Source organism: Glycine soja, chromosome 7 (assembly GCF_004193775.1).
Source record: "Glycine soja cultivar W05 chromosome 7, ASM419377v2, whole genome shotgun sequence".
In the NCBI taxonomy this organism is placed as follows: Eukaryota; Viridiplantae; Streptophyta; class Magnoliopsida; order Fabales; family Fabaceae; genus Glycine; species Glycine soja.
Genome location: NC_041008.1, coordinates 39,829,748 through 39,855,197, shown reverse-complemented (window position 1 = coordinate 39,855,197; position 25,450 = coordinate 39,829,748). Strand labels below are relative to the sequence as shown.

At 29.8% G+C, this 25,450-nt stretch overlaps 2 protein-coding genes across 5 annotated transcripts; both read left to right on the top strand.

Annotated features, from left to right (window-relative positions):
• Positions 1–1,712: 1,712 nt before the first annotated feature.
• Positions 1,713–7,285, top strand: LOC114419635 (protein IQ-DOMAIN 14-like). 4 transcript variants are annotated; one of them, XM_028385360.1, is made up of 7 exons: positions 1,714–2,150; positions 2,836–2,882; positions 3,267–3,355; positions 3,439–3,873; positions 4,717–4,944; positions 5,836–5,964; positions 6,359–7,285. In XM_028385360.1, the coding sequence occupies exons 3-7, from the start codon at positions 3,290–3,292 to the stop codon at positions 7,106–7,108; spliced, it is 1,608 nt and encodes a 535-aa protein (XP_028241161.1). In that variant the 5' UTR covers positions 1,714–2,150; positions 2,836–2,882; positions 3,267–3,289; the 3' UTR covers positions 7,109–7,285. The 4 variants fall into 4 exon arrangements, with proteins under 4 accessions (XP_028241164.1, XP_028241162.1, XP_028241161.1 ...); XM_028385362.1 differs by having other exon boundaries at positions 1,804–2,150; positions 3,442–3,873; positions 6,359–7,274; XM_028385363.1 differs by lacking the exon at positions 2,836–2,882 and having other exon boundaries at positions 1,713–2,150; positions 3,442–3,873; positions 6,359–7,108.
• Positions 7,286–21,558: 14,273 nt separating this feature from the next.
• Positions 21,559–25,450, top strand: LOC114419634 (stearoyl-[acyl-carrier-protein] 9-desaturase, chloroplastic-like). The gene is made up of 3 exons (XM_028385358.1): positions 21,559–21,787; positions 23,598–24,102; positions 24,526–25,450. Exons 1-3 carry the CDS (start codon positions 21,645–21,647, stop codon positions 25,084–25,086), a joined length of 1,209 nt encoding a protein of 402 aa, XP_028241159.1. The 5' UTR covers positions 21,559–21,644; the 3' UTR covers positions 25,087–25,450.

The window sequence follows — 25,450 nt, the reverse complement described above, 5'->3', positions numbered from 1 at the left end:
ATTATTGCAAATGTAAGCCCAACCTCTTCTACCATCATCTTGTCGGAAGACGAATGTGATATATCAATGAAAAAGCAAATTCGGATCCACAAAATTAGAGGTGGGCATACAAATTTGTTCAATTCATTTAAATTTGATTCATAACCGTTCAAAAAAATAACAATTAAATTTGATTCATATTGACTCACAACTTTAATGGACAATGAACTGATACGGTCCGACAGACATTGAAAATGGATTCTACATTTCTTAGCTAGTATTGATTTCACGTATTAAACTTAAATGGGTCAACCCATAAATAAATAGAATTAAAAATTAAGTTAATTAATAACAAAAACTTATCTTTTTGTTGTTACAATTGTTTTTTTAATAAAAAAATTTAACTAAAACTATAAAAAAAAATGTTTTCTTATGTAGGTTATTATATATTCATAAATGATTAAATTTCATAGTAAAATAATTATACTAATAAAATATAAAACAAAAATAATTAACAAACAATAAAAATAAAATTCTTCTACCCAGCCTATTATCTTATAGATCTAACTCGCTAAACTCATAAGTATGTGTTTGGAAAACAGTTAAATTTAACCAACGCAGGTCAAAGATATAATATAGTTGTTTTGACATTTTTTCTTTGAAAAATATTTTTTTTTTCGTGGATACACCACGTATCCAAACTCACTCTAATTGGATAGAAAACTCAGATTAAAATGGATTATATATGTTGAAGTTCACGTCCGACATGGATAGGAGGTTAAACGGGTTGCTGCGAGCCATGACCTATATATTCACATCTATCTGTAAATACTTGAAGGTGTGAACTGCAAATATTTAACCCTGAAAACTTTTTTTGTAAATATGAAAGAATTTTAAGCAATAATTCAACAAATAATATTTTTACGGTGGTCCATCCTGCATCACTTTATACCTTTCCCATTTTAAAATCCACCTTGCCTTCTCTGGTTTTGACTCTAGGCAAAAAACCAAGACTTTTTAAAGTATTAACGTGGCATTCAATTCTTAAGATTAGTGTTTTTCAACATAACACCGAGGAGTTCAAGTTTTTCAATACCAACACGTAACAACACCTGTTTAGAATCACCTCCAAGTTTGTCAATACCATCATGGAAGTAACAAAAAAACATAAGAGGCAAGATTGACAATAAAAAAAATAATAATTTGTACTTTTTTTTCTTATTCATGATTCTGCCATATTTCATGGAAAATGTTACAAATCAACTACTCAAATAATAATATCCGACAAGATAGAACCTTTCAGTACTTGAGATGCAATGCAAAGCTCAAAAATTCCCTTTTTCCAATTTCTTCTATTTCAACGGATATCCTTCTATTATTATGCATGTGTTTACAAAAAATGCGCGCGTGCGTTACAGTCTCTAGAGAAGCGTAGTGTGGATGATAGTATTCAGAGAAAGCTCCACCAACATGCCAGTGTCATAAATAAAAGTCTATGCTTTTTTTTATTATTATTTGTAATGCAGTACTAGTATTTTTGTCAGATCTAAAAATAACAGTGGAGGATCAAAATGTTGGTAAGGTTGCAATAATGAAAAGGTTAGTAATAGAATTAATAAGGAAGAAGAAATTAAAGAGCAAGGGTACCAAACTCAACCGTTTTATAATAAATGGCTATGTTAATTCTTTTGTAGGTGTCCACATAGTCTTCCCATTGAAGTAAAGTTGGTTGAAGATGTCCACATTGAGTGAGAAAGTGGCCAACCAAGCCTACTCTCTCTCTCTCTTTCTCTCATCATCATCATCATGGAAACCAAAAGAAAGAAAGTAAAATTAATAGTACATAAATCCCACAAAACAAAGAAAATTATATAAATCCCTCAAAAGGTGAAAGGTGGCTAGAGGAAAAGTAACTCCACACAACACAACACAGCCTAAGAGAATTAGATTCTAAGCTCTATAGAGAGAGATTATCTGAGAAATCTTAGCCAGCCAAGGAGGAAGAAAGAATCATGTGGTGCTGGCAAGGAGAGGGAGGCTAGAAAGAAAGAAAAAAAGAAAGAGCTAGAGAGAGAGGGTACCCTCTTCTTAATTTGCACTGTTTTTGTGTCTGTTACAGCACTTTTAGGAGTTCTTCTATTCTAGTAACCTCTGCCAACCAACAAAACAAGGTATATTATCTATGATCCTTGTGTTTTGTGTTTGTTTTATTAATAAATTTTCAAGATTTAGCTTTTGGGTTGTGCTAGATTTGTTAGTTATTATGGTTATGTTACCAATCTTATTAGCATGGACATGTCTGAATTAACTGACATGACCTCGGGATCCTCTTAACATAGTCTCAAACTCTAGAGCCTGTCAGAAGATTATGTTTTCTCGTTTTTGTTGAAGCTGTTGTAGGAAAACAATTCTCTCTCTCTCTCTCTCTCTTTCATGCTCATAGCTCGGTCTTTCTTTCTGCTCCATTGGAATTGACTAGGCTCTCATTTCATAGATCATGTAGAATTTTCTTTCTTCTCAATTTTCCTTGGCTCCTAGAACAAAAGTTCTCTTTATTATTTTTGGTGTTTAATTTTGACAATTCTGTTTTCTTAAACGTTTGTTTTCATTTTTCAGTTGAAATTTCGTTCTCACCTTATATTATACTCCATACTCTTTCTGTGTAGCTTTAATTGGTCGTGTCATGTACCCTTAGATTGGAGTCTTTGTTAATATAAGTGTCCAATTAAGAACTATAGGACTTTCTTCTTCTTGTGTCCTCTGCATAAAGGGGCCTATTATCTTGGGTGAATGAAGGGTTTTTCATTTAAATTCATTTATTGTTTATTTATTCAATTATTTTTTGGCCATCAACAGCCTGAAAATAAAATAGAGATGCTGCCTCCTTGCTGGCGATCGTTCGGGTGAGCTTCACTCTCTATCATTCTGTTCCATTGGTAAAGAAGAAACATAATATGTACCAAAAATATAACAAAGCTAATTATTCCATATAGATTGTTATATATAACCTTAAATGATAGAATGAATTATATTTATATGTGTGTGTATATTATATATATATAAAAGAACCTTTTTGTGATCTTGTATGCTAGTCCATATTTATCTCATGTTTCTGCCTGTTTTGTTATGACAGAATTGTAAGCACCTGATGTATAATACATGAACGATTTTGATCTTACAACAGCTGAATTCATCTTATATTTTGAGCTAGCTGAAAAATTATTAATCATAAAATAGCACCAGCATGCACAGGCCATGATATTTTGTGTCTTCATTTTCTCTTACAGGAAGAAACAGTAATGCTACTGACATGGGAAAGAAGGGGAGTTGGTTTTCTGCAATCAAAAGAGTTTTCACACACCACTCCAAAGGGAAGGTAAGTAATATAAGTTTTGTTACCAACATGAAGTTGTTGCAACTCTACAAATTTATATGTCTAACCATTTTTGTATAATACAGCAGGATTCAGATAATAACAAAGGCACAAAAGAGAAGAAGAAAAGTCTAGGAAAACTAAAGCATGGAGAGGCCAATTCATTCATCCCCCTCTTCAGAGAGCCAAGTAGCATTGAGAAAATCTTTGGGGACTTTGAAAGGGAGCAACAACTACTGGGGTTAAGGCCTGCCACTCCTCCGGAGAGGCCTAAAACGCCACCTTATGCCCCTCCAAGAGCTCCTTCTCCTAGGCCTCCCTCTCCAAGGGTTCCTTCTCCAAGGCCTCCATCCCCAAGGGCTGCTTCTCCGAGGGTGGCTTCTCCGCGAGTTACCTCTCCCAAAGCCACGTCTTCCCGGATTGCTCATCACCACAAGGAGGTTGGCCACAGACCAGAACCAACTTTGAGGCAACAGCAAGCCTCAGCTACTAAGATCCAGTCTGTTTACAGAGGTTATATGGTAAGTAAGCTTTCATGTGTTCTTGTGAATGCTATAAATTGAATTTAGGCTTTGTTAATGTGTGTCCTTAGGTCTATGTTTAGGAATTAAGTAGAAAGAAAAAAATGGTAACAAATAAAAAAATGAAAACATTTTATTAAAACTTGTTATCAATGCATCCCTCCATGATTTTCAATGCATCTCCAGAGCATTTAATATTTTATCGTTATCCCTTAAGTAATTAGGATGATGATATAAAGGGTAATGCATGCTGCCCATCTTTGCCAGAAGGGTAAGTAAACAAAAGTCATAGAATTCAAGGTAATTGATAAAGCCAATGTCTACTTTTTGTTTAGGTTCATATCATAAAAATGAGAAATACTAATAGCAAACTTTTTCAAACAGACTTCTTATTATTTTGAAATTTATCATGAGTCACTCTTAATTTTGTAATTTCTAATAGACAATAATAAAGAGTGCGTTGCTAGTACTCTTCATAAAAATAGCTGCTTTCTTAAAGTGTGTAAGAATAATAGATAATATAATTAATAATTATTCTTCACTTAAATGCTCAAATTCACAGTTAAGTTTGTCCAGCAATCAGAAAATGGAACATAAAAGCACGACATGGGTAATTATTTTCTGGCAAAAACAAAGTTAGCCATTTCTTTTTTGTCAAACTTGAAAATTATGTGCCTGAGTAGGCTGATATACTGTGCCAATTTACCCTGAGAAACTGAACGGGTTAAAATTGAGTCATCATTTGCACGCATAATTCTCCTTGATCCAATCATTTTAATTGCTTTTCAGTAATATGAAAGAAAGATCAACCTTGTGAAAAATAATATTTGTAATGCAATGCAGGCCAGGAGGAGTTTTAGAGCTCTAAAGGGTCTGGTGAGGCTTCAAGGAGTGGTAAAAGGACAGAATGTGAAGAGGCAGACAGTGAATGCCATGAAACACATGCAGCTGTTAGTGCGAGTTCAATGTCAGATTCAGTCTCGAAGGATCCAGATGTTGGAAAACCAGGCACGATATCAAGCTGATTTCAAGAATGATAAGGATGCAGCCAGTATCTTGGGCAAACTCACTGTAAGCTTTTTAACTTGAACATTGGAAAATTAGATTAGCTGTGGATTCTTACATCCGCCATTTTTTCAAGTATAGAGAAATGAACATGCTCTTGACTTGACATCATTTGTTTTGTTCCACTAGAACTTATTGTTTTGGGGACAGGAAAGGAGTTGATGAACGGAAAATGAATAAATGCATGTAACATGTAACATGTGTTGATAACAAAAAGTTCAACTGCTAGCTGTTAAGTAATATGAACTAACTATTGCTTAAGTGCCAAGAACCATGCTTGGCCAACTCACTTTAAATGTTAACTACTTTTTGCTAATTTAGGCACTTCAATATTAAAAGACTAAATACGCACCCTTCACTTTGTGGTGTTGCCTTAATGGCAAAGTTCTGTGTTTGCTTTTTGTCTTTTACTGTGGGTTACACAATGATAGGTAGCTCTCTCTTTTCCTTTACTCTATCCCAAGTGAATGTGGGATTTGATCCCAATACCTTGCACCGGCTGCAATGTACTTTACCAGCTATTGTTAGGCCAGCTGACACCTTCAAATTTAATGACTAGATGAGCCTTTGGGTGGGTTACACTGGCCTAATTTCCTTGATAATCAAGCAAATTAATTTATTGAAAAATTCATGTTGTTGGTGGTATATCTAGGAGTGTACAATCACAAATCACATCTTTTCAGCAATAGATGGTCATGCTTTCCTTGTGGCATCTATCTTATTAGATGTGAAGTTAGTAACTTACTATGATTTCAGTCACGGTAACTTGAAAAGATGTGGTGGATTCTAATAAAGTCTGTCTACAATTCCGAAATGAGTGCATGCTTGTATTTCCAACTGCCTTCATTTTACCTAAATCAAACCAAGTGATTTTAATAATTTGGAATTTGGGTGTAGTCTGAAGCAGGAAATGAAGAGTGGGATGATAGCTTACTGACCAAAGAGGAAGTAGAGGCAAGATTGCAGAGGAAGGTGGAAGCAATCATCAAAAGAGAAAGAGCAATGGCATTTGCATATTCACATCAGGTACTCACCAACACAACCCTGAACCCACACTTTCCACTTATGCTTTGCTTTTTTCTTTTCTTTAAAAAGGAGTAATAATTCTTCATCAAAAACAAAAAAAGGCACTTTGTATTCATTCTATTATTTTCTTGTCCAATTTTGAATGTGATCACATGTTCTATTACTTGCTTAATTCTTCAAAACTAGCATTTTAAAAGAAAACGTCTGTGAATGTGTTTGGAAACTAGTAAGAAATCACTTTTGAGACGTGGAAACTATAAGTATTAGCTACTTAAAATCACATCTGAGGCATGGAACCAAACATTCTTAGGACAGAATAGTTGAACTGACTTCATCTTTCCATTAGAATAACAAATTCTCTATATGTTATAACTTTGTTGACTATGCCAAACAGCTATGGAAAGCCACTCCAAAATCAACTCACACCCCAGTGACGGATACACGATCAGGTGGATTCCCTTGGTGGTGGAACTGGTTGGAAAGACAAACACCAGCAGCAACTCCACAAGAAAGACAAAGCTTGAAGAATTTTCAAATCACACCTCCAAGACCATACTCAGAGCAAAAGACTAGTCCAAGACCTGGCTCCAGCACTCAAAGGCAGCCGCAGCAGCAGCAGCAGCAGCCTCATTTTGCCTTTGATAACATGGACACTCCCACACCAAAGTCCACAAAATCAACCATAGTGACATCTTCAAAACCGGCGCGAACGCCTCCATTTAGAACTCCTCAGGCAAACGGCTCAGGCTCAGGCTCTAGATATCCGAGACCAAGGGGTGTGGGGTCCAATTCACCCTTTGATGTGCCATTGAAGGATGATGACAGCCTCACAAGCTGCCCACCATTTTCAGTGCCTAACTACATGGCTCCAACCCTTTCCGCCAGGGCCAAAGTACGTGCTAGTAGTAATCCAAGAGAAAGGCTTGGTGGAACTCCAACTAGTACTGATTCAAAGAGGAGACTCTCATTCCCTTTGTCACAAGGAATTGGGTCTTTCAAGTGGTCTAAAGGGTTCTCAAACAAGGATCAAAGAGTCCCAGATAAATTTCAGTCACTTGAATCTATAGGAAACGTGAGTGTGGATTCAACGGTGTCTTTGCCCGCAAGGGTGGTGGGAAGAAAGCCTTTTACAAGATTTGTGTGATTTATTTTGTTTTATTCTTTTTTTTAACCATTTTATTTTGTCAATGCTGGTGGTGTTATCAGTTACATTATGATTATGATTTCAGTGTATTGGTGATAGTTTGATGACAGGTATACCCGTTGTAAACTAATAAAAACAAAATAGGAAATGATGGTTTGGTAACTTCGATTGGACTTAGAGCTTTCTTTTTTTGGTTTTTATTCCTATTAACAGTGTTTTAAGAGTATTGGCTAAGAAATCTTTAAATAGAAAGTTATTTTTTTAAGGATTACATTGAAAATAATGGGAAAGTATATGATTATTCTTTCTAATAAAATCATTGAAAATCATGTTTTAAGAGTATTAGTTAGCATTTTACTTGTTTTTTAGGGTACAACTGTAAGGAAAGAACAAAGACAAGAGTTAATTCCTGCTAAAAAAAAAACAGGTTCAGAGCATCTGCCAGATGAGGCAATGAAGATCTAATGGAGGAGAATCCCATTTGAAACTCTCCTAGTTAGCATTCAATTTCTTTGACCTAGAATGTCTCTACTTCTATTAATTTATTATAAGTATTACTAATCAATGGTGAATTTGAATAAGCTTTTGAAAAAAGCATTTTTTTTTTGTTGCGTATTTTTAAACTCCTTTTTTTCCGGAAGATACTTCTTTCATCTCTGAAAAAGACATTTAAAAAATACCTAATTTGAGGTTTATTTAAAAATATATAAAAGCCTTTTTAAATATGTTTTTCAGTTAAAGAAGCACATAAACAAACAAATAATTGGACTCTAACAATCTTACTCTACTTCTCAATTAGGGTACTCTAGCTTTCAATTAGGGATGTAAATAGGTCAAATGACCTGTCAAAAGCTCATGAATTAATTTGGTCTAAGTCTAATTAATCTTTACTGAACAAATTAATTAAACTACGTTTTTTCTTTGAAAATCATATTTAGCTTTTTAAATAATTTAACAATATTTATAAACTTTTAAGGTTAGTTATTATAAGGGATAGAGATGGGTAGGGTCTATAATACCCATTTTCATATCCACGTTTCAAAAAAATATTGGTATTTGAAATAACTTTAATCCTTACTTCTATATTATTTGATACCTATGTGCGCGAACTTGCATCCGTGACCGCACTTTACTTATGTATAAATTTAATAAATCAATAAAAATATACTAATTAAAAAACTTACTACAAGTAAATTGAAAATTCACTCTTATATAATTTAAACATTCACACATAATATTAAAAACAAACAAACATAACATTGATTTGTCCAAACTTAAGTCATAAATAAACAACATTACAAATATAACTAGTCCAACAAATTGATTCTTAAAATTAATGTTCTAATTGCTTAACAAAATCTCTAATTAAACTTGGACATCATGTGATGATGGTATACATATATAAATTTATTATTCTTAAATAGAGTGAAGGAAATATAATAAGATATGTTAGATCCAATATCATCCTGCTATACAAAATAATATTCGGGATTTACAAGTCAATCAAAAACCATAATAATATTTGAAAACATATAGATAATATTGGCCTCAACATAAAAGTGCTAACATGAAATTTACAAATCAAAATCATGATCGCATTTCACCACCCCAACATAAAAAGGTCTTACATGAAATAAAATCATGTGACAAATCTTAGTCCAATAATTTCAATTACAACTTCAACACTTAAATTGGAAAGCATGGATTGTGACTTTAAAATACCAATTGAATTATAATTTTTTTACAAAAGAAATATATATATATATATAATATAAATTATTTACTTAAATAATATTATATATATATATATATATACACACACATGACATGTGTGGTGTGGGATGGATGGATACTATAATACCCATCCACCCTGGTACAAATTTTTGGATAAATACCATTTCTCATTTCTAACTATAATAAGTGGGTAATTATTTTCTTAGTTTGCATATATTTTTATAAATACTCAGAATTTGGGTTCATTTTCTCATCCCTAATTATTATTATTATGTCATGACATCATTTAGTTTTTGTAATAGATAAAGATTTAGGTTCATGTACACTATTGGTCTAAACTTATTTTTTTTTGGTAAAAATCACACCGGATGCGGTCCTAGTCATAAACTCTTTATTAATATATGCGCTCGCTGATAAAAGAAAATTCTAAACATATTAGTCTATTATTGTTACAAAAAGGAAAAAAAATATGTCTATTTATATGTAAGCAGGCATGTTAATCCATTGAAAGACATTAATATGTTTTCATTTTTGTTTTTTGAAATGAGAATAATTATATTAATGAAGATGTTAAGTTAAAACATCATTCGTAGAGGCCGAAACCATCTCTTGCGACAGTTCATCAAGCAGAATCTTATTAGGTAAGTAAACAGAGACAAAGATGCCACTTCTTATTTTTTATTCCAAAAAAAAAAAATCAAAGACAAAGATGCTAATACATGTGGAGGCATATTGGCAGAATGGTCGTGCTCGCATGGGCTAAGGAAAAAATGAAATTAATTAAAATGAATCATCATTATCTTAATCTTCATATAAAATAATTTAAACTATAAATTCAAAAAATAATTCATTTACAAAATTTAGTAAAATAAATAAGTGACTAAATCATACGTGTCAATTGTCAATGCTCCAATAAGATTTGATGTCCATATTAGATAATATTGTAAAATTGGTCTATGAAACACATGAAGCGTGTTAGACAAGTTAATTTTAAAGATAAAAATCTTTAATTTATGGCGGCTAAACACTTCTAAAAAGTATAATTTTTGTCAGTTCCTGAATGATTTTCTTGCACTTCCTGATGAGATTATGGGGAAAGATAAAACAACACTAAGTGCTAGTGTCTTTTGAGTGTGCTTGAAAAATTAGAAAGAGAAAATAATTAAGCTTGTTAATCATGTAAGAGAACTGTCCAATGGAATGACCACTGACGACCAATAAAAATATGTTTTATTTTTATAAAAACTAAATTAATAAGAAAAATATAATAAGGATGAATAATATTTTTCAAATTTTAATGGACATCAAACATATTTTACCCTTATTAAGTAATTATATACATCTTAATTATAAATTTTAAATATTTTTTTTTTGTAAAATTACTTTTACATTTTCCTGTAAATATCTTTTATTATAATTTTATGTGCATTTATAAACATGTGTATTATACCAATATAACCTCATAGAAAAGGATAAAAATAAAATAAAATACAATAGAAAAAAATGGATGAATAAAAAAAATTCTTTACTTATTTAAATGAGTATAAATAAGTGAAAACAATTAAAAATTAAATTTAGGACAAGTTTAAAATTTTAGTATATTGTTTTTCTTATTATAAATTTATAACATTATTTATAAATTTTTATGTTATAAAAATTTATTTAATCATTTAAAAAATACAACAAAGAATTTCCCCACTTTAAAGAAAAAAAATTATATGCAAAATTCAATTAAAAAAAACTTTCATTTTTTTTATCTCAAATAAAAAATTAATACTTCCATTTTATTTGGATTCTTATCTTAATCCAGTTTTACTTCTTTTTTTAATCCAAGATATCTCCTCTTTCCGAATATATGTTTTCTATATACACAAACTTCATAATTAAATATTTGATCACATATTTAAAATGAAATATTATTTATCGATTATAACACATCATATTGGTAATTGACATAATTTAATGCAATTCTACTCGAATTAAGATTACTATGAACAATGTTGATGGTAAAATTTAATTTGTGATTCAAGATTTTAATTCAATAAATATGAGTTATAATGATGAGAATTTATATTTCAAATTAAAATAATTGTGAGTTCTTTAATCGAACTAACAATCCACTTGATTCTCAACTTGAAAAAGACTTAAACTTAATTTAATTTTAACAAACACTTTGGTATTAAAAGAGTGTTTGACGATATTTTTCAATATTGAATTCATATAAATAAAATTATTTAATTTCTATTGGCAAGCATCAATACTTGCCTTCACATCATTTACTATTCACCTCAATTAGTAAAAGTATCATTTGAAGTTTGAATCAAGAAAACCATAAATCATAAAAGTAATAAAAATGAGTTATAAATAGAAAAAAGTGTTATTAAAAAAAAGAATAAGATGGAAAGCAGAAGCAAAGTAGTAAATCTACACTAATAAAAAATAAAGAAATCGACAAGAAGATACACTTTTCCATTAGAATCATGAGTCATGTGTGAGACAATTTGATGTACAAGAAGTGAGTAATGTTCAAAAACTATAAGATGATTACACCATATCTACAATTTATAGAAATCCTAATTAACGTTCGGATGTTGAGATAAAGACACATGTCTACTTTAGGTTAAACCACTTGTCTAAGAGGTTGACATTTGTCCCACGCGTTGCTCTAATTACTAACCTCCATTAATTACCCAGGTAACTTCTCCCAATTACATTACTTCTCCAATATGTTCGACAACATTTTTTGAATAACACTTAAACCCCCAACCTTAGATACACATGACAATCAACTTTTCGAACATCTTTATTTTGTCTTATTATAAACCTCTCGGTCTTGTCTAGAATAACTTTTCAACCATTTCCTTTACACATATTTACAAGCCATGCATAGCTCGAAAAGCTTCTTAGGAATCGTAAACTTGGAACATTTTTCAACACTCCAGTCGGCGAAAAAACTTTCTTTCCCAATATGTATCATAGTGTTAACATTCACATTTTTTTATTATTAAAAAATTATTTTCGACGAAATATTGAGAAATGGTATTTTAATATATTATTTTGAGTAAATGTTAAAATATAGTCTTTTAGTTAATTATATGATGATAAAATAAATAAAGATTTAGAAAATATCAAGATTTGAAAAACATCGAGGTAATAAAAGATATCAATAGTGAAGATTGGATATATAAGTCATTAAAGGTCACAATCAAAGATAAAAGTTAATGAAAGTTATTTGGGAAATTATGAGTAATTAGGAATTATTGTCAATAAATATTAGTTTGTACCATTGTAATAAGGGTTGAAACATATAACACTCTCATATCTTCTTAATCTTACTCTTTATGAATTGACGGGTTAGGCCAATGTTTTTTAACAAAAATTCCAATTTCAGTTTTCATTTTCCTCAACCCTTTTACTTTTTTCAATTTTAATTTCTTCTTGAAACCTTACCTTTTCAATCTTCATTTATTCTCAAAATTTTTACAATTTTAATTCTTACTTCTTATTATTATCGAAATTACTACCAAAATTATTTTGAAATTTCTATTAGAACTATTATCAAAATATTATTAAAATTATTATTAGAGTCAATATTATCAAAACTCATCACTTTTTTATTTATAATTTATTCCAATGATTAATATTTAAAATTGATAAAAGTTTAATATATATAGATTCATGGCGAAAGACCTATGAGGAGGATAAAAGGTCTCAAAAAAAAATTGTTTCATTATTAACACATAATTACATATTTAAAATTAGAATTTACAACTATTAATTAAGCTAAAAACAATTTTATATCAATTAATTCACATAAAAAAAGTAGTCCATTATCTTTGTGTTTAGGCTTAAACTAGAAGAAAATATAAAATACAGTTTTATAGGAACATTCATTTCACGTCATGTTCTTTCATTATCGAGGATAGGAGAGTGGAAATACATATACCATGTTTATCAGAAAGTTATAAGAATATATGCCCAGATATGTTGAATTCTCAGGAAAGTTACATAAGTAAATTTTATTCACATGAGAAAGGATATAAAAGTTAGTATATTTTTTTACAATAACTACCTATATATTTTTACTGCATTCTACTATATTTCGTTTTCTATTTTTACTTTTTAATTAAATATATTTCAATTACTAAATATTAATCAAACATATCTATGAGAATAACATTGTTGAACATAATATTTTTGAAAATATAAAACTGTACCGTAAAACAAACGTTATCTACTAAAAAAAAACTAATATTTTACACCATGATAAAATAAGATTTTTTACCGAGTGATAAAATAAGATTTGAACTTTTATCAAAAAAAATATTCATATTTAATATCCAATTTTACGTTAAACAAAATTATATATGTGAAAAAAAATGTAGAATAAGTTCAGTAACAGTCCAATAAAAGCCTCATGGCGAATAAGTCTACTTTCATTGAAGAAAAGGAAAGTGGGCAGTTCATGTCTATTAGTATTAGATAATTAGCAAAACAATAAATATTGCTTTGAATTGAACAAAATGGTTTTCACGCGCAACTTACTTCACAATAAATTAACATCACTTTTTTTTCCATTAAAGCCATATAATGCCGACCACTTCATAAGTAAGCCCAAGGGGTTGCCAGTGTGTGAAAACAAGAATGCGAGAGAGCATGAGATTGCGGTGCCATAATTTCTCACATAAATTAAAATTTCACATTTTCAATTATTTAAAAGTTTGTTTAAAAATTTTAAAAATTTAAATTTTTCATAAAAAATTTAAACAATAAATTTTAGATTAGAAAAATTTAAATTTTCTAATAAATTATTTTATTCTATTTAAATTATCTATCCAAACACACTTTAAATGTCATATAATTTAAAATTGAAGGATTATTATCTTAACAAACAAGATTATACTAGTACAATAAATAGACAAATTTTGTTAAATATTTGTATAAGAATTTACATTGGTAGTAGTATATGTATATAAATTAAACTTGTAAAAAATAGTTGAAATAATATAGTTTTATGAATTATGATGACTATTTATTTATTTAATTTACACAACTTAAGCAAATTACGTTTAAGTAAACATTTCTGATAATCCTATCTTATTCATGCTACTAAGATTATAACAATATGCATCAGTTTTGCTATCAAATTCAGAAATAAAAAATGATTTATTAAAAATATAGCCTTTATGCTATATAATTTTAATTTGATGCATTCCCCGTATAAAAATGTTTATATATTATCAACTAATGTAAATAACGGTAGGTATATTATTAAAGTAAATATTACAAAAAAGACTTGTAAATCATGATAATTTTTTTGTTTTTTTTTAGTGATGAGAGGTGTTCCTCTTATTAGATTAGAGACTAATTTTACACGTAACATATAATTGTCTTGGGTTTAAGAAATTTTTTTATATTAAGTAAATGTAACTTTTGTTGCTAAATATATACTATATCGTAATGGAACCTAGCTCACACAATTGACTCAACTTTTGGATTATTCATGATAGCCTATTGTTGAAGAAAAAAAAGTGTAAAAATGTTTTATATTAATTTTAAATTAAAATTATGTTATAAATATATTTTTATAGCAATTTTTAATAGTAGAAAAATATACTACTACTATTATTAGTAAATATTATCTCTGACCCAAAATAAGAGTCACATTTGAGAGAAAAAATTTGTTACAACATAAGTGTTATTTTTAACTTTTCAATATAATATTAATTATTTTTATATTAATACTCCAAATAAATATTACTTTAATTTTATAATTTAATGTTAATATTATTTTTTCCATTTATTTAATAAGATTAATTTTATAAAATTATTAATTTTTCTTGATTAATATAAAATAACATAAGATACATTTATTTTGAAATGGAGGAAGTATTTAATCGTAATCCTATATGTATATATAGCTCACATGTGATTTCCATACATTTTAGGCATTGCTGAAATCTATATGCATATATTGCTAGACATTCATAGGAGGAACTTTGAAGAACCTTGAAATTAACGGAGGGCAATAATTAATGCATGGGTTGACTTAATGACCCTTTTTCTCCGAAACCGATCCATCACAGATTAACTTCATTTTTCGAATGTGAGAACCATCCTCCGTGTCTCACGCATATGGAATTATGGAAAATCACAGTTATTTCATCGCTCCAACAGTAAATAATTACTTCCTCGTTTTTCTTAAATGTCAGATTTTTAAATCAAAAAAATATTTTACTTATATGTTATTTATAAAATTTAAGATATATTAATTATTTTTTTTAAATAATTACTCTATTTATATGTCATTACTCTTTTATCTTAAAATAAGTAGTAATTACTTTTGTTTTTAATATAGTATTAATGATTTATTATTAATATTTTTATAAGTTTTATTTTTAATTTTTATATAATATTAATAGTAAAATTAGTTTCGTAAAATAATGATTCTCTTTCATTTATTTTAAATTTTTTATTTGTATAATCTAAACGTAACGTGAAGCTTTATAATTTCGATGTTCAGTAACTGTGATTTCTAGCGGTCCAAAAAAAAAAATCTGCTTTCTTGATGTTAGATAGTTGTACTGTAATGTTATTTATCATGGCAATATTTTATAAAGTAAATATTTTGATATTAAGACATTTGGCAGAAACGGAACAAATAGAATTAATGGTTTAATTTAAACTTTTTGGTAGAATTAAAGTTTACTTTTTAAAGTTTATATGTTATTTTTGGTTGGAATTATAAGGTTGATTTGATCGAGGAAGAAAAAAAAAGAAAAACATAACATTTGAATCTTTTCCTCACATTTTAATAAAATTAATCATTAACATTAATATATTTATTTTTGTTTTTCTCACAACTTGACTAGTAGAATTACCAAGTCATTCATTCATATTAAACAGCAAACTGGACTTTTTCACACATGGATGGGTGAGTGGTTAAAGTTATACAATTTTGCATATTTTAAAAGGAAAATGTTTCTCAAATACAAAGATACAAAAAAAAATTTAACTTTTAAATATATTTTTGTGATGGGTACTTATAAAAAAGTTAAAAATAAATAAAGGATAAAAATAATTGAATATAATATTTTTTTTCTTAATTCTCTAGTTTATTAGAGAAAAAAAATCTTTATTAATACAGAATTTGATCACCAAAGATCAAACTTAAATATTACATAAATAATTTAACTTTAATTTTAATATATTAATACTTGTTTCCAACCATCTAGGTTATAATCGAATATAAATATAACATGCAATATCAAAATGTTAATATTCTAATAATATAATTGATTTTAAATTTTTAACGAATCTAGTTCCCGACATTATATTACAAGACTTTTTCCAATTGAGGTCCAATCAACATTATATAATAAGACTTTTCGCAATTGAGGTACAATAAGATTAAGTTATTTCAATAACTTAATAAACTAATTCCTCGCACATTAATAGTTATAGACTTATTAGTCATCATTGTCATAATCTCTGCAAAGGAGATCATTAATCTTAAAGTTCATTTTTTTAATGTTTTGTTGATCTTCAAGTTTGGTTTACATCCCTTCGAAAAAAAGTTTGATTTACATCAACATCAGCATTAACCTATTAATACATTAAAAGCTCCAAATTTCGTTATGAGAGAAAAATGAATTTAAAATTATGTTTGATTTCTCCTTAAAAGTATGTTTGATGATAAAATTTAGTCAGAAAATTCAGTTCAGTTTGGAAGAAATAATTATTGGGATACTTTTACAAACTCAGTTTTCAAACTTAATTTTGATTCAAACTTAAGTTTGCAAAGCAATCTAAACATGCACTAAATAACTAATAAATTAAAAATATAAATATATATATATATTTTTACTTAAAATATTATAATTTTTTTGCTTTAAATATCTTTCTAATTCTTATAATTTAATTTTTTTTTTACTTTTCATTCTTGTAAAATTATTACTTTTAATTTTTAATTTTTGAAAATTATGTTTATTTTATTTTTTGTTCTTATAATACTTTAGATAACGCTTTTTATTCCTTTTTCTGAAAAAAAAAACGTTTTAAAATGTTCATTTTAATGGTCCTTCATATTTTAAAATATTTATTTTAATTTGTTAAATTTTTAAAGAGAATCAATACGATTGTTTCCTTAGTTTAAAACTAATATCTTAATAATTTTAACATAGTAGTGATTAAAAACCACCACAGAACAATATTTCATTTTTTCACATGTAAAAACCATAGTAACAGTCTTTAATTGTCACTATTATTTAAAATTATAAAAATTAAATGAAACTAAAACACATGTTCAGCAAACCAAAGAAGAAAAAAGAATCAAATTAAAAAATAGGAGTTGAATTTACCAAGTTGTTGCATTTGATACATCTTTAATTTGATTCAATGAAAGCTTCATGAGACATCTGGTAATTTTCTTGTTCTTCCCTTCTTTCTTTTTGTTTCCCATTTTCAAACCCCAAATTAGAAACAAATAAATCCTAGAAACTGCAATTTAAATCATTGCAAGAAAAGACCCACAAATATTCTAATTTTGAAAATAGAGAACAAAAATTTGGTAGCGTTTGATCTAGGGTTTTGGTGGTTCCTGAATTGGAAAAAAGTAGAAGATGAACAATGCAAAAACGCTTTGTGATCCATTGAAGGTGAGCTTGAACAGATTCTAGTGTACATTGTTGGCTCGAAGATTGAACAATTTAAGTGGTCATCTTTGCAGCTTGATTGAGTGATTATTGCTTTATCCACTAGGCTTCAAATTCGTAGGGTTTGAATTTGATTGTTCCTCTTCCCTTCTGATTTTGTTCCTTGTATGTGCAAACAAAATTGGGAATACTTTAGATTTGAAAACACACTTGTATTATTGTTTCTTTTATTGTTGAAACGAATGTTAAACTTGATAATTTCTAGCTTTGGAATGACGATAGTTTTCTCAAAGATTTAGTGCATTAAACAAACTTTACTTTATTTCTGCTTAGTTATAATTTTACAATAATAGTGGTAGTTAAAAGCATAATGGTGGTTTTTAACTGCCACATTCATTTTGCAGCGTGGATAAGTTCATGTCTTTCTATGGATGGTCCAGATTTTGCATCAAATGTTTTTGAACTTTTGTGGGCGCTATGGAAATGCAGAAATGACCTTATGTCTTTTAAACGGGAAACTCCTATTTCTATTTCCTAAGGTGTTGAATACGACAATTTTGCTAAACTCATATAGAACAATGACAGAGACGGAGAAAGAGCAAGCTCCCATTGTCTGGTGTCTCCCAAATCCTGATGAGATTAAAGTTAATTTTGATGCCTCAATTTTGCATAGTAAAAGAACTGGTTTCTGGGTTATCTTCATAGATGAAAAGGGACAATGTTTGGCTGCTGCTACAAGTTTTTCAGCGTCATGTTATGATCCTCTGGTTGTAGAATCTGTCACCTTTAAATGGAGTATTCATGTAGATAGAAATATATATGCTTCACCAATAAGGTGTTTGAAATAGATTGTCAGGTACTACATAGTTTATGGAGAAGGGATTTACGATGAGATATATATCGTATGTCGCTGAAGTGTTAAAGGATTATGTTTCACTGACTGCCAGACGCCAGCTTGTGCCTTTGTAGTTCACGAAGAGAGAAGGAAATAGGGTGGCTAATCTTTTAGCAAAACATGATTTTTCTTTCCATGAGTTTTATTGGCTTGAAGATTTTCCTCACCAGATATCTCCTATTTTACATGATGATGTAATTGCCTTAAATAGTTAAATGACACTTATTCTCTTCTATAAAGTGCTATTTTCATAAATTAAAGAAACCCATGTGTGCAAAAGTAATTTAGGAAATAAAGTATTGTTGTGTGATAGTTTTTAACTTATTAATAGTGTTGATTTTAAATTGATAAAATCATCATTTTGACTCATTTAAAAAACTTCAAGGATTAAAATCAATATTTTAAAACATGAACAATCAAATTGAATAAAATTAAAAACACAAGAAATTGAATAATACTATCTTTTATATATAAGAAAGATAAGACAAATTATCAAAATCAAGAAAAATAGTGATCATATTTAATATTATTATAAATATAAATTTTATTTTAAAAGTGTCTTTAAGTTTAAATATTATAAGTTTAATAGGTTCAACGAATGTAAATAAAATTAACAATGAATTAAAGATATTAAAGAAAGTTAACCTATGACGAGTTTAAAAATTAATTATGGTTTCTTATAACTATGACCAAAGAAAAAATTAATTTATTATTTATATATAAGACCAAAAATAACATATTTTAGCTAAATAAAAAATAGGGTAAATAATTACTTTTGTCCCTCAATGAGTAATTCGCTGACAAATGCATCCTTGAAAGATGAAAATACAAAATTTAGTTCCTGAAATATGAAAATATAAAATTTAGTCTCTCAAAGTGTAAAAAGTGTTACAAATATATCCAGCCGTTAACTTCCGTCCGTCACCGTTAATAAAATAGTTTACGTGGTATGAAGAGATAAATTTGTCACTGAAATGATTGTCAACATGGATTGCTAGCATATGTACATATTTGTCATAATATTTTTTTGTTGACTTTTCGTCCTCCTACTCTGTTGACAAATACATCCCTTTAAGATGAAAATACAAAATTTAGTCCCCGAAAGTATAAAAAGTGCAATAAATATATTCGAACGTTAATCATAGATTGTGACTTATTATTATTATTATTATTATTAATATTATTATTATTATTATTATTATGTGTTCATAATTTACTATTCTTATTCGTTTAGTACTTATGTAATATATTTTTTAAATTGTCTTTTAATATATATATATATATATATATATATATATATTTATTATTTTGATTTCCCTTTCAAACCTTAATATTTGCTGTTAAAAAAACTTTATCTTATATCTTATAATTTTATCAAATTTCTACTAAATTTCTCACTTTTGATCTTTAAAAGTATTCCATATCTCAATTCCAACTTAAGTACCCTTATACTTAGATTGAAAATAATATGTCGAGAGTTTTGAGTAGAAAAAACACAACCAGTCGTGGGACCAAATTTATTTATTTATTTATTTTAAAAAAAGAATTTAATCAACTATTTTTTTTAAAAAGTGTCACAAAATTTAAACTAGATAAAGATAAAGTGAAATTATAAGTATTTTTTCTTAATCAATAAAATGTATATATATATACCTCAAATATGAAAAAATACTTTGGATAAAACTTATGTGTTTTTCCTCGAGATAACACTTATTATACATAATATAAATGAAATGAAAACAATTACTAACGAATAAAGAACCCATATAAATTTAAATAAAAAAATACAATAATGCTCAAACTAATACAAAGGTTAATTTTAAAAAAAATAATATAGAAATTTATTCTTTGCCTTTGGGACGTATAGTTGTATCTCTCGCTGATTTAGGGGTTGCAACGACCTTACATTCCATGTGACATATTATGACGTAATAAAGATTAGTAAGGGTGTGTTTGATTTGCATTTTCATTTTCTGTTTTCAATTTCTGAAAACTGTTTTCATTTTCAAAAGATTTGAATTCTGAAAACATGTTTGGTTTGATTTCTTGTTTTCCGTTTTCATAAAATAAAAATGCTGAAAATTTATGATATATTGACTTATTGTCTTTTTGTATTTTTAGATTTGCTTAAAACTACATTCATTGTCACCGCAATTTCATTTTAACCAAAATGAGGTTTGTGTTCTCAACTGAAAATACTGAAAACGAAAATTTATTGTTTTCATTTTCTAGTTGTTTCCTGTTTTCATTTTCACTGAAAATGTTTTCAGAAATCAAACCAAACATATTTTCATCACCGTTTTCTGTTTTCAGTGAAAATGAAAACAGAAAACAACCAAACCAAACACCCCCTAATTAATTGAAGAAACAAAAAATTTCAAGAAATAAATGACTTTTATTTTTTTAAATGGTAACTAAATTTTTTTATATCATAAAACTAAAGAAATTTATTTTATTTTGGAAAATAAGTAGTTATATTGATTAATTAAAAAACTAATTAACAATTTGATAACCGGATAAATAGATAGATAATCAAAGCATAAGAGTTCAAATCTTAAGTTGTATTTTACTATTTTTTAATCTCTTTTTTTCCTAACTTCTCTCTTATAGAATTCATTATTAGCGTTTGAATATATTTATCGCGGGTGAGAAGACGAAAAGTCAAAAAATATTATGACAAATATGCCCATAGGCTGACAGTCCACATTGACAATTATTTCATGACAAATTTGTCCCTCCGTGTCACTTAAACTATTTTATTAACGTGATGGATGTTACGGTCAAATATATTTGTTGCACTCTTTACACTTTAAGAGACTAAATTTTGTATTTTCATCTTTTAAGAATACATTTATCATTAAATTACACATTAAATGACAAAAATGATTATTTATCCTAAAAAATATAAAAGTCAAATTATACTTTTAATGTATCAGTTATTATTGTTTTACAATTTTAATCTTCATGTTTCAACTGTAATAATTAAATTTTTTCAAATATTATAAATATATAATTTTAGTCCTTTCCTAATTCATGATCTATGATACTCGTGGAACACAATTAAAGCCTTTAAAACTAAATGGGGGTGGGGGGTAATTAAGATAAACAGGAAAAGACAGGTGTATCCCCGAATCCCGAATCCCGAATTGATGCGCATAAACCATTCATTAAGTGGCCGGTCCCTTCTTCTCTCCCTTACACTTGCTCCTCCTCTCTCCTTCTACATTACTCTCTCTTCTCCTAAAAATTTCTAATGCTTCCATTGCTTCATCTGACTCACTCATCAATGGCTCTGAGACTGAACCCTATCCCCACCCAAACCTTCTCCCTCCCCCAAATGCCCAGCCTCAGATCTCCCCGCTTCCGCATGGCTTCCACCCTCCGCTCCGGTTCCAAGTTAGTCCCTCTCTCAGATCCCCCTCTTCACAAACCACTCTCCCCTTTTTTACCTCTTTTTTATTTTTCCATAAACTAAAAATCACGCATTTACCTCTTTTCAATTCGATTCTCAACTCCATTTATCACTTTGATCTACCGTTTTGTTATTTTATTATTATTATTATTATTACTGTTTTATTTCTTGTTTTTCTAGCTCTCTCTCTCTCTCTCTCTCTCTCTCTCTCTCTCTCTCTCTCTCTCTCTCATAATAGTGGCTTTCATTTGTGTGTGTAATGCCTGAAATGAAAGCTGGGAACAGTGAAAACGACGCGCCAGTTTTTTTCGCGTTTATTTTTGAAATTGACGTTTTTCTTTTCTTTAAAATTAAGTATTTTGTCTGTTGAAAAATGCTAACCTCGGAAGATATTTTTAATTTATTGGTTGGGCCATTCCCATAGGTTTGATTTGGTAATCTGATGGTTGGGGTGGTTTGATTTCATTCAATACAAAACCATTGGGTTTTCCCTTTTTTTTTTTCTCTCTTTACTTTACTTTTTGGGTTTGCATGTATTTTCTTTGGGTTGGTGAGAATTGGAAATGGATTGTTATTTGGTTGAGACTTGAGAAATCTGTTTCATCGTGCTACAATACCGACAACTTTTTATTTCACTTGCTCAGTTTTTCTGTTAGTTTGCACAGTAGAGAAACGTGTGGTTAATTGAATTGGGTTTCATGTTATCAATTCTGCTGTTCACTCTTTCATATTTTTTGAAAGAAAAAAATATTGCATGTCTGTGTCATTCTATAATGTTCAACGGTTTTGCAATCCATGTCGAAATTCTAAATTAGTCCACCTGAATTTTGCTCACGTTTTGTGGAACTTGTTATTTCTGGTTTATTGTTTGATGTTGGCACATATTCTCTAAATTTTGACTTTATTTGTTGGGATTCTTCTTTCTTCTTCAGTTTCGAGTGGAATATATAATCAACCATGGAGATTGGAACTTGCTCTGTATTGATACCTTGTGATTGATTTGATATGGAGTATGGAGTCTTGTTTCTTAGCCCATGATTTTTGCATATATTGGTTTGATGAATGTTGCCAACTTTTTACTAATTGTGATCCTCTTGTTGGAGGTGAAAATAAAAAGTATTGGTAACAGTTCCAAATTGTTATTTGCCGTTGCATCAAAATAGTTTTTCTGGTCGGTTGAGTTTTTGGATGAAGATTTGAATAACCTAGGCATGATGTAGGCACGTTCTGTGAAACTGTCCATGTATGACTATGTGTGCAGTTTGTGTTGATCAATGATGCATGTGCACTCCATTTTGTGTGCCATGCACATGCTAGGTACAGGTACACGTTGTGTATGGCTAGGTACGTAATAGGTGTGTACAATAATCTTTTCTATGGAAATGATGTGATCATGTGACTGGGTATGGCTTGGGTTTCAGCCGATTTTATTTGCCAAAAATGGCATCATTTCCCCAATTGAAGATATGCTCCCCACCCTCCCAATTCATCCTTACCCTATACCTGATAGTTGTGAGCAGAGTGTCTCCAGTTTAATCATAGACATTGGTTGTGTATCTTGCTGTATCAAAACTGATTAACTGTTTGCTATGATGCCATGCAAACTTCATGTTCCCATTTTTATGATTTTTTCTGTGTTCATGTAATGGTGTATAACTGTTGTACATGTGGGGGTTATATGATTATTGTTTCTACCAATAATACCATTCACTCTATTGATCAAATTTACCGGCATATGATCATTTGAAAAGTTGTTTTATTATTTCTCTAAAAGTCATTTGAATTTCTTTGTAGAGAGGTTGAAAATATTAAGAAGCCATTCACTCCTCCCAGAGAAGTGCATGTTCAAGTAACCCACTCTATGCCTCCCCAGAAGATTGAGATTTTCAAATCTTTGGAGGATTGGGCTGACCAGAACATCTTGACTCATCTTAAACCTGTAGAAAAATGTTGGCAACCACAGGATTTTTTACCCGACCCCTCCTCAGATGGATTTGAAGAGCAAGTGAAGGAACTGAGAGAGAGAGCAAAGGAGATTCCAGATGATTACTTTGTTGTTCTTGTCGGAGACATGATCACAGAGGAAGCTCTGCCTACTTACCAAACTATGTTAAATACTTTGGATGGAGTTCGTGATGAAACAGGTGCCAGCCTTACTTCCTGGGCAATTTGGACAAGGGCATGGACTGCTGAAGAAAACAGACACGGTGATCTTCTTAACAAATATCTGTACTTGAGTGGACGAGTTGACATGAAACAAATTGAGAAGACAATTCAGTACCTTATTGGGTCTGGGATGGTAAGATCCTATACAACTGTAGTCTATTTTGGTCTTCTGCTATTGTAGTTTTATTAATGAATCACACAATTATGCAATGTCAAAGAAACTCTTGCTACCCATTTATAGATACTTTATTTGTTTTGAGGGGGTGGGGGGACGACTGCCTGAAATATAAATTTTATTGATTAATTCCTCTGGATGCATTAATGTGTCACTGTCAGCAACATTCATATTCACACGAGTGTCTTTAAACTATTGAAGGATCTTCTCAGAATGAAGGGCTAGATTACAAAGAATTGGATGATACTTTCTTGAAATTAATTAGTAAAAATAGGTTATTATGTTGCTCTGAAGTCATTACACTAATTGATTCTTCATAGCTGCTGCACTTATCACATTTCTGGTATTGACCTTTCTTGACTGATTGAAATTGATGGATAGGATCCTCGGACCGAGAACAGCCCCTACCTTGGTTTCATTTACACTTCATTTCAAGAGAGGGCAACCTTCATATCCCACGGAAACACGGCCAGGCTTGCGAAGGAGCATGGTGACATAAAATTGGCACAGATCTGCGGCATGATTGCCTCAGATGAGAAACGCCACGAGACTGCATACACAAAGATAGTGGAAAAGCTGTTTGAGGTTGATCCTGATGGTACAGTTATGGCATTTGCCGACATGATGAGGAAGAAGATTGCTATGCCAGCACACCTTATGTATGACGGCCGCGACGACAACCTGTTTGATAACTACTCTGCCGTCGCGCAGCGCATTGGGGTCTACACTGCAAAGGACTATGCTGACATACTCGAATTTCTGGTGGGGAGGTGGAAGGTGGAGCAGCTAACCGGACTTTCAGGTGAGGGAAGAAAGGCTCAGGAATACGTTTGTGGGCTGCCACCAAGAATCAGAAGGTTGGAGGAGAGAGCTCAAGCAAGAGGCAAGGAGTCGTCAACACTTAAATTCAGTTGGATTCATGACAGGGAAGTACTACTCTAAATGCTTGCACCAAGGGAGGAGCATGGTGAATCTTCCAGCAATACCATTCTGAGAAATGTTGAATAGTTGAAAATTCAGTTTGTCATTTTTATCTTTTTTTTCTCCTGTTTTTTGGTCTTATGTTATATGCCACTGTAAGGTGAAACAGTTGTTCTTGCATGGTTCGCAAGTTAAGCAGTTAGGGGCAGCTGTAGTATTAGAAATGCTATTTTTTGTTTCCCTTTTCTGTGGTAGTGATGTCTGTGGAAGTATAAGTAAACGTTTTTTTTTTCTCTGGCAATTTTGATGATAAAGAAAATTTAGTTCTTCTGTGGTTGGTTCAATTTTGCCATAGGGTAACTGAAATATATGCTTTACTAGGTAA